Source organism: Corvus brachyrhynchos, unplaced genomic scaffold, assembly GCF_000691975.1.
Source record: "Corvus brachyrhynchos isolate BGI_N302 unplaced genomic scaffold, ASM69197v1 scaffold200, whole genome shotgun sequence".
Taxonomy (NCBI): Eukaryota; Metazoa; Chordata; class Aves; order Passeriformes; family Corvidae; genus Corvus; species Corvus brachyrhynchos.
The window spans coordinates 4,946,693-4,957,107 of NW_008236184.1; the positions used below are offsets into that span (position 1 = coordinate 4,946,693).

At 48.5% G+C, this 10,415-nt stretch overlaps 1 protein-coding gene across 1 annotated transcript in view; it reads left to right on the top strand.

Annotated features, from left to right (window-relative positions):
• The window catches only part of UACA (uveal autoantigen with coiled-coil domains and ankyrin repeats), a 50,004-nt gene that overhangs the window by 2,180 nt on the left and 37,409 nt on the right, over positions 1 to 10,415 (top strand). Inside the window, exon 3 of the mRNA XM_017736983.1 lies at positions 10,196 to 10,329. Within this exon, the coding sequence (XP_017592472.1) occupies positions 10,196 to 10,329 (134 nt within the window). The remainder of the gene's footprint in view (positions 1 to 10,195; positions 10,330 to 10,415) is intronic.

Genomic DNA, 10,415 nt, shown 5'->3' on the forward strand with positions numbered 1-10,415 from the left:
GCAGGATCCTTTAAAAGCAGGGATTTTTGTCCATGATAAACTTATTTCCCCTGTTTATTACATAGTTTGGTTATGTGATCACTCCACCATCTCATCAAATAGCAACTTTTAATCTTTTCTGAGGGGGGAAAAAATCCATCCCCATGGGTGGATGTTCGCAGGGGGGGGTGATGGGATGAAGCCGGGTCTCTGTTCTCCTGCTGGGAAGGAGGGGAAGTGGGTGGGAATCCTGCCAGCGGCAGCTTTAGAGATCCTGCTTGAAAGGAGTGTACAAGCGTTGCCTGTTTGAGAAACTTCATCCCTCTCTCCTCTCCCCACCCAGTGCTATTTCCTGGGGGGTGGAGAGAAACCTAATCCAGCCTGCTTTTGGAAACTTTCCTCCAGGTGAAGGTAATAGTTACGTGGCTTCTGATGGGGAGCTGTTGGAAATGGCTTTATTACTGATTTTTGATGGAGGGAAGCCACAAAAAGCAAAAAGTAAAAACCATATTAGTTATTACCAATTCCACGATTATCCAGAATGCTGTGCCTGAAAATGGAATTACCTGGTTTTGCCAACTCCAGCTGGCTGATGGTGCTTGGAAAATCATCAGAGCAGCCTGTTCGGTGCTCTGCATAGTGAGACAAATGCCTGCCATTAGCAGGAGTGCAGGCTGGAAAGCTGGATGTGGGCTTCTGTGGAGAACGAAGCCTTAAGGTCAAAGGAGGTGCCTCATTCACCAGCATTTACAAGAAAGATCTTAATTAATGGACCTCAATCCCATTGGGACCACAGCAGCTCCCACTGCCTGTGCTTCTGAGATTCCACAATACATCCTGACACTATAAATGTGTGTTTGGGATCTGGATTGTGATAAGGAAATGTGTTCTTCCAGCAGAGTTAGAAATTGTGTCTGTACTGATAAGATGCTCACTGGTTTTGTTTGAGAAGCTGATTGGGGAGGGGTTGGTTTGTTGTTCTGCAAAGTTGTCTTTGGGTCAGACCTTTGCAAATGGACTTTGAGTGGTGAGTTCTGACTGTGGCCTCTGCAGGGGAAAAGGACCTGCTTGTTTCTGTAACTCTGGGGAGATAGCTGGGGAGGTGGCTCTGTTAAATCTCAGGTGTGTTATCTCCTTAGGTGGGGTTTTAACCTTGCTGTCCCTTATGATGAAGCCTGGAATTTAGGGAAGGGGGACTTGGAGTTACTGGGAAATGTGGGGTTCCTGGTGGTGCTCTGAGCAGAGCTGGAGCTGCCACTGAGCTGCATCCCCACAGTTCAGGAACTGCCAGCACTACCTGGAGCACCTGCAGGAGATGGGAATCACCTGCAGTGGTGGGAATGGGCAGATATAAAACCATGTGAAAACTCCTACCAATCCTTTCTCCTCTGGGAAAAGTGGTGCTGCATTTTGTTTAATTAAGAGAAACCAAACCTGCCATATAATTAGCGGAAACCATTGTGCAAGGAACAAAGGGACACCTGAGCACTTGCCCTGGTATGATGAGCTGTGATTATTAAATGAATATCTGAACCAGCTCTGGAGTTAGTGACAGCTGAGCTTGTTCAAGGTTGTGTCAACACTTCTTTCCCTGTGGATGCTGCCCAGCTCTGTTAAATGGATGAGTTTTCCTCTGGGAAAGGAGAGGAGCTTTGTGGGGTGACCCAATACACCACTAAACATCTGCTGCTGCCCTCTCATCAGCAGAGAGAACAGGGACCACTTCCTGTTCTGGGCTGACCCATTTTATTACGGGAATGAAGGATGCTGCTTGAATTTGCTAATTCATCAGCAACACCTCCTTGTATGTGCAGCAGCATAAATGTTAACAGTGATTTGTAGCCCCAGTGTGCTGTCCAATGCACATTAGTAGCTGAATGGGTGAAGTGAAAAATAGGTGTTTGATAAGCTAATTTTAGCCCTTTAAAGATTCAAGATCACTTACAGAAGAAAAACCTGGTGCTGCTGGGGGCACACAAGAGTTTGTACACAAACAAGATTTTGTGGCATTTTGTCCTGACTCTGCCCTGTGCAAGGACAGACCAGTCTGTCAGCCAGGCTGATCCCAGTGCCCTGACCCATCAGCAGAATTTTTCCAGTGTTGCTGCTGTTGGCTGGAGCAGTTCTGTCCCGTCCCTCCTCCCCGGGGCAGCCTGAGGTGACTTTGCCGTGGCATCTTCAGGCACCGCAGCCAAGCACCCACAGCATTCTAATATTCTAATGTCATTCCTGGCCTGGCTGGGGTTTTTCCTTGGAGCATGTTTGGTTCCAGGAAGCTTTATTCAGGCTCGTGCTAATGTGTTTGTTCTTGGAAAAATCTCTTTGTGATTCATTTGCATTTAGTTAACTGGAATTAGTGCTTGTTTGTGTGATATTTGGGGTGAAGCTGCAGAAGCACAACGGGCAATTTGTGGTGCAGCATAAGCTTTGTGGTGCAGCCTGTTTACAGGTGCATTGTAATTTTCAGGCTCCATAGAAAGGAGTATTAATGCTTTATCACTTTGGAATGTAGCAATTAAAAATATGTAAAAGAGTGCAGGTTCAGTGGGGGCCTGGGAGCTCAATATCCTGAGCTGATTTGCACATGTAATTATACAGATAAGCTCTGTGCTTATCTGGTTGGAGTTCATACGACCTTTTGCGTAGAAGCAACTTACGGAGTACTTTGTCAGTATTTAAATATGAATATTAGCGAGCACATGCTTGAACATCTGACACTGATCCTGTTCTCATCACTTACTGGTGACTGACCACGGCTGAGATTTGTTGCTCCCTTCCCCATGTGCTCAGGGCTGGTCCCTGTGTGCAACAGTCACGTCAGGTTTCATCACCCCTGATATTTCCTGATGCTTTAATAAATGGAAGTACACAAATCAATGGGGCCTTGCCTGAGAGCTTAGAAATTCCAACTAATGCTGTGCCTGGAGTCCTGGGAAGGCAGGAGCTGTGCTGCTCCCACTGGGCAGCACAGGCAGCTGGACTCTGACCCTGCTCCTGTTTCTCCCTGTTTAAAGGGGAACTATTTCTCCTGGGCACCTGTGGGATGAAGCCAGGCAGCAGCAGGACCTGGGCTTGCAGGGCTCAGGGAGGTTGGAGCTGTGGTGCTCCAGGAGGGTGTGATGTTCTTTGTGTGTGTGAGTCTGGCCCCAGTTACCATAAAATGTCCTTAGCAGAGTTTGGAAATGCAGCTGCAAAGCCACTGCTTTGTGTCCAGAGTGCCCCAGCAGCTCTGATCACTTTTATTGGTGTCCAAGTCAGGCTGTGCCTCAAGGCTGGCAATCTGAGGCTGTTCTATCAATAAAGAGCTCTGGAGTTGTGTGTTGGCCATGAGACATGAGAAACTTGTTTCAAAACAAAGCTGGGACTGTTTTTAATTCTTTGAGCAGGCTTTGCCTCCTGCAGGGGTTGTAGGCAGAATCTGTTGACACTTCCAGTGTAGCCTGTGAGCTCTTGTGGCTGGTGCTGGTGGATTTTTCCCCTGGCCCAGCCTGGAAAAGAGAAACTGGCACTGCTGCAAGGGACCTCAGGGACCTCTAACCCCTTGTAGGGGGAAATGTTAATTTTGAGAGGATTTTTTGACACATAACAAAGCTAGAAGTCAATTTGAATTGTTTCTTGATACTTAATAAATTGATCTTGATGGGATATGCTGACTTGGGAGGAAAATGCCTTCAGAATAGAGTAAAATCTGGATGAGATTTAGTTGCTTGCTTTGCTTTAAGCTGTTCGTTAGGACACTGTTAACCTTCATTAATGACAGGCTGCAGTTACATTTAAACACCAGGCCCAGCACAGCTGTTCAGGTGACGTTTTGACGGGAGTGTTTTCAGCACGATGCCAAACCAGAGCAGGCTTAAGGGAACTCTGTTTTTGATCCCTGTTTGGACTAAGCCTTGTCCACTTTGTGGCATTCAATGGCTTTTTTATTTTGAAGGATTTTTAGTGAATGAGGTGGTAACACAAAGTGCTGCTTGTGGGAAGGTGCTGGGTGAAAAAAGAACCCTGTGTTCAGGCTGTGTCTGGTTTTCCCTTGCACAGACTAAACCCCACATCTCACTCCTGCAGTCTGACACTCCAGAGCATTTACATGTGGAGACAGACATATCCTGGGAAGTATGATATGCTTGTAAAATATTAAATGCCATTTCCGTTTGCCCCAATGGGGTTTAACCCAGTACGTGCAGTATTTTTTAGACAGGTAAGCCAAAATCTTCAGGAGAGATGGGTTTAGTGAAGTGCCCCTGCCCTGCTGGGGAAGCTGTACCTGGGGAGCATTTTTTAAAAAGTTTTCTAATCTAACCCTTCCATTCTGTCTATGCACTTCTAAAACAAATCAAAGCACTTCAAAAGCATTTGTCACTTTGTGCCATTGAAATGGCAGGGTGTGTCTGTCCACATGTTGGTTTTGATGACAAATGTACTCTGACCTCTGGAGAAAGAGCAGGGAATCAGGGTGCAGCTGGAGAGATGTGTGAGCCTGCCCCTGGCTCTGGAAGAGGAGGTTCAGATTGGATGTTGGGAGGAAATTTCTTCCCTGTGAGGGTGGGGAGGCCCTGGCACAGGGTGCCCAGAGAAGCTGTGGCTGCCCCTGGATCCCTGGAAGTGTCCAAGGCCAGGTTGGACAGGGCTTGGAGCACCCTGGGATAGTGGAAGGTGCTCCTGCCATGGCAGGGCTGGCACTGGATGGGCTTTAAGCTTCCTTCCAGCCCATTCTGGGGTTCTCTGAAGGGCCATTGAGAGTCTGTGAGCTGTGCTGTGTTGGTGCTGGCAGTGTCACCAGAGCTCCCTGCTCTCCCATGTGCTTATGTCACCTGCTAATGGCATTACAGGGGCTGTGTCCCCCCTGGGCTTTGCTGGGGACAGGATCAGCCTGGCCTCGTGGTGGCAGGAGCTGGGCTCACTTTCACAGCTTTATGCCAGCTCTCTGTGAAGGGCTTAGGAGCTGCTTTGACTTACAGCTGATATTTCTGAGCTGGGTTAGGTGACCTTAGAGCTTATCCAGTTCCACCCCTGCCATGGCAGGAGCACCTTCCCCTATCCCAGGGTGCTCCAAGCCCTGTCCAACCTGGCCTTGGACACTTCCAGGGATCCAGGGGCAGCCACAGCTTCTCTGTGCAACCTGTGCCAGGGCCTCTCCACCCTCCCAGGGAAGAATTTCCTCCAAACCAACCTAAAGCTCCTCTCTTTCTGTGGGACGCCATTCCCCCTTGTCCTGTCACTCCATGCTCTGAAGCTGTACAATTTCTTACTGGAGGGTGTTGAGGATGCGCAAGGCTTGCCTGGACTTGAGGAGTAACTGGGGAAATGGATAGTGCAATTCTTTCAGCCCAGGAAGTTTGTCATTTGCTGAGAGCCAGGAGGGCACTTGGAGCAGTCAGTTTGTGTTCTGCCTCTGAGCAGGCTGCTGGGGGCCTTGATCCCAGATGGATGCGCAGAGCCTGCACACACCCGGCCTGTCTGCTCCGGAGAGAGCCTCACACTGACAGCACACCTCACACAAGCTGCTGGCAACGAGGCTGCTTCTGATCCTAGCCCAGGGTGGAGGTGGGGTACTCCTTATCTTTGGAGACCTGGAGCTGGGAGGAATTCCTGGCAGGCTGAGCTTAGGAAAACAGGTGCTCTGTGTTAACACAAAATGGGCAGTATCAGCCTTGGCCAGGCAGCTGTGGTGTGGAGGGTGATGTAGCACCTCCAGAGATCTGCACTGCTGGGGCCTGATGATGTTTCTGGTCTTAATTTTGGAAAAAATGTCTGAATTAGGCTCCACACTTTGGTTACTCTAAAAGAGCACGTTTAAGTCGGTTTTACCCTTTGAGGTCTCTGGATTTGGCTGCTTTGGAGAACATTTAATCAGTGGGGTTTGTAGCTGGGCCGTGTTTCCTGAAGCTGCTTAGTGCTGATGGAACCATGGAAGCTGCTCTGTGCCAGGCTGGAGCTGGGCAGGGCTGGAGAATGTGGTTTAGCAATCCTAAATCTTGTGGTCAAGGCTGTCTCAGGAGGATCTGCAGCACAAAGGGGCTGCAGGATGAGTGCAGCTCACGGGGCACAAGGAATCTCTGCAGGCAGCTGAAGTGGAGACAAGGAAAACCTTTGGGATGAATACTTCAGAGAAGACTGCACACCTGGAAGCCACAGTCTTACCTACATTTCTCACCAAACTTATTTTGGTTAAGTGGGGCTTTTCTGTTGCTGCCACTTGGGAGGTGTATTTATTCCCTCCCCCCCCCCCCCCCAAAAAAAAAAAAAAATCCATTTTTAGCTTGAGGAGACAGACTTGGTTGTGGTCAGAAGACAACACAGTCACTGCACTTTTTTGGAGTGGCTTTGTCACATGGATGCTAATTGCAGAAAGGTCTTGGAACATTCTTTGGGGAATGTTGATGCTGTGGGGCAAAGGCTGGTGCTCACACGGGGGATGGGGGATAGTTCAGAACTGACTGGGAAAGAGAGAATTTGTCCCAATCTGAGTGAGTGATTTTAAAATTCTCTCCTGAGAAGATCCATTTATGAGGTTATTTGCAGCCTCTTGTGTGTGTCCTCCAGGGTGTGTGTAAGTGGTTTTCCTGGCCCTGGACCAGGTTTCTCTCCTGCAGACAAAACAGTGCATTGCTTGTCATGTTGACCTACTCCTCTAAATATGACACTTGGGAGATGTCCATTTAAATTTAAAACTTGTGAAAGGGGACTCTCCATCTCCCTCCTGTTAATCATTGTGCTGTCTATTTAATGTTTTCACAGCCTCTGTGACTCCTCTCGTTTCACATGTTGGGAGACAGACTGGCAGCAGCAGTAAGCTGAAACCAGGTTCTATTCAGAAAGGGTTTCAGTGCTGTAAAAGGGGAATTTTTTTAAAGCAGAGGCATGTGTGTTTTCTAATTTAAAATGGGTTACATTTCTGTCAAAATAGGATCATGCATTCCATCTGCTCCGCAGTTGTAACTGTCTGAAGTCTGAGCCCGAGTTTGGTTTCGGCTTTGTGGCGCGGTGGAATGGGGAAAAAATTACTCCTGGGAGTATTTCAGTCCTCGTGTGTTATTAGTGGTGCTGAGTGTGACCTTCCTTCATGTCGGTGCACAGTGAATGTGAGGAGCGTGTTTGTTATTTTAAATGAGTGCTTGCCTGTCTGCAGAGCACAACAACCACGGCGGGGCTGGGGACGTGCCTGTCCCCTGAGTTCACACACCCTGACACCATGACTCAGGGCACGGGCACGCCGGGAATGTATTAATAGCTATTGCTTTCTATCGCCTGCCTATCAAGTACTGCCTTATCAGAAAATAGATCGGGCTGATGAGACTGGCTACGTATTGTTTACAAGATTCTCGGGGTCTGGGCAGTATTTCCCTGGGAGCCCAGTCCGTCTGTCCGGCACAGACCGTGGCTCTGGCCGGGCTCCGGGCAGCGCGGCCGCACACACGGCTCCTCTGGCCAGCGACATTTCCCAGAGTTATGAAGGCTGAAGATGATGCTGAAGATGGGGAAAATATCCTCGGGGAGCCAAGCTAAGTGAAGGATGGAGCAGGAGGAGCCCCGGGCAGTGCAGAGCAGCCGTTCCTCGCTGTGAGCTCGGGCTCAGGGCGCTGTGAGCTGATGTGACGGGAACTGATCTCTCCTGGCAGCACAAGCTGCGAGTTCAGCATGATTTGTTGGTTCTCTTGTGCAGCCAAAGACACAGTAGGTATCGCAGGTCTCATAGCTCTATCTGAGATTTCATATCCTGGCAGTAATTTACAGCTGCAAAAATGTGAAAGCTTGGATTGTGCAAATGTGGTGTAGTAGTTCTGTTTAGTTAATGAGTTTAGTATCTCCTCAGCAACTCTTCCTGCAAGGAACTTTCCTTAAATGTGAAATGCATTTGTTAAATGTAAAATGATTTAATCATAGAATGGTTTGGGTTGGAAGGGATCTTAAAGCTCATCCCATTCCACCCCTGCCATGGGCAGGGACACCTTCCACTATCCCAGCATGCTCCAAGCCCTGTCCAGCCTGGCCTTGGACACTTCCAGGGATCCAGGGGCAGCCACAGCTTCTCTGGGCAACTTGTGCTTGGGTCTCCCCACCCTCACAGGGAGCAATTCCTTCCCAGTATCCCATCTATCCCTGCCCTCTGGCAGTGGGAAGCCATTCCCTGTGTCCTGTCCCTCCATCCCCTTTTAAACTTAGTACATCATAGGCGGTGGATACAAGTTACTGAAGTGTTATAATCACAAGGAGAAAATATGAAGATGATGGATTTGTTTGGTTTTGGTTGGGTTTTTTTAAGTAATGCTTCCGTTAATCAGAAGTTTTATGAAATGGGAGCAAGGACTCGCTGGGGAGGATTTGGGAGGATTTTCTGTACATCTGGGTGAGTTGTGCTGGCAGGTATCAGCTGCAAAGGCACAACCCAGCAATCCCACCCCAGTGTGAACACCAAGGTGAGATCTCTGTCCTGTAAGGATGGGAAGGTGCCAGGAAAATTTAGGGAGCATGGAGCTTGATGCTGTGTATGTACAGTCTCTAGGGTATTTGATGTGAAGAGCTAAGCCTTGCATGAGGAGGTGGCTTTGCAGGGCAGTGTGTCCAAGCTGGGGAGGGACATGGCACTGGTGATGTCACCAGTGCAGTGACCTCTCAGGCCAGGCTGCTGTGGCTTTCAGGCTAATGGATGTGTTAATTGATTGATGAGTCAGTGCTGCACCTCAGCCGGGCAGCACTGGTGCTGATTTCATTAGTGCTCTATTTTCATTACTCCTGTCACTTCTAGGAGGGTTGGCCTGGGTTAGCTGCTGCTAAGCCTTCATGATTACTGTAATCTTGTTTATTGTGAGAAAGCGGGGTAAAGATAATCACCCAGAGTCGTTAGGGCTGGAAGAGCCCTCTGGAGATCCTCCAGGCCAACCCCCTGCACAGGCAGAATCACCTGGAGCAGGTGACACAGGAATGTTTCCAGCTGGGTTTGGGATGTCTCCAGAAAGGGGGATGCCAGGCCCTCCCTGGGCAGCTGTTCCAGGGCTCTGCCACCTCCGTGGAAAGAAATTCTTCCTCATGTTGAGGTAGAAATTCTTGTGTTTTGGTTTCTGGCCATTTGCTCCTTGTCCTGGGTACCCCTGAGCAGTGTGGAATCATCCTCTGACACCCCTTGGGGATATTTATATGGATTGATGGGATTCCCCCCTCTGTCTCCTCTGGACATGATTGCAGTTCCCTTTTACAGATCACTACAGATTCCAGGTGGTGGCAGTGGATTTTTGGGGTTGTTCTTTTTTGTGTACCCTCTTTTACTTAAAAAAACCCCTGGGCTGGGGTTACCTGGTTTAATGTTCTTTTTGTGCTGAGGAATTTCTGACCCACAGTGATAAGTAACTTCATACACCCACAGGCTGCTTGTGTCTCACCCTTACCAGCAAGTTATTTTGCTGTGCAGAGTTTGATTTGAATGTATTACTCCTATTTTGAGTATAATACTCCTTTGGAAGATTTATTCTTCTGTTAAAAGCTCCTTGAATAACAAGTCGTTGGTGTTCGGCTTGGATGTGACGTTTCTGTCACGGACCAGTTTCCTGAAAAGCCCAGAGCCATTCAGAAGGGATGGTTTGGCAGGGAAGAGAACAAGCTGTGCATTTTGAGGTGGGAGGCTTGGCCTGGGGCCTGAAATTCTAAATTTGAAGTAAACAAGGGAAGAGTGGGGGGTGAGGACTGTCTGGGGCTGAATGGGTGGTGGTTTATTTATAACTGACTTGTCCTTTCTCGGTCCTCTGCAGTGCTTTGGGAATTGCAGGCAATTCAAAACTATCAACTTTGACTTTCTGTCTTCTGCAGCTCAGTAGATGTTCTTCCCTTGAATATCACACTTAGCTAATTTATGACCCACTGAACAGTCTGGCACAGCCAGGAAAAGCGATGTCCTGGAGCATATTTTTAGCGCATCCATTTGTTGTTGAAATATGAAGACTGAACAAGACACACAGAAGCAGAATGCGGAACACCAAAGAAGTTTGATCCTAAAGGTCTCCTTTAGGACCAAAGTGGCTTAGCCAGGCTGTCCCAGAGCTCTGTACATTCAATACCAACAGCCATGTCACGGGGATGTGGCACAAATAACTCCAAAGATCCAGTGGGTACAGCGGTGTTTGTAAACCAAGGTGGATTTTGTTGTGTCCCATTTGCATTATGGCTCAGCCCTTGGTGGATCCACAGTGCACCATAAGCTCACTTCTCTGCTTCTGTCTCCCAGCTGAACCCAGACTGGAACAAGTACGATGACAGGTTAATGAAGGCAGCTGAAAGGGGCGATGTGGAGAAGGTTTCATCCATCCTGGCCAAGAAAGGAGTCAGTCCTACAAAGCTGGATGTGGAAGGGAGATCCGCGTAAGTGACTTCCAGAGCTCCGGGAATGGTGGTGGGCAGCTGCTGAAAATCATATTCCTGCTACTCTGGAAGCCTTTTTGAATAAA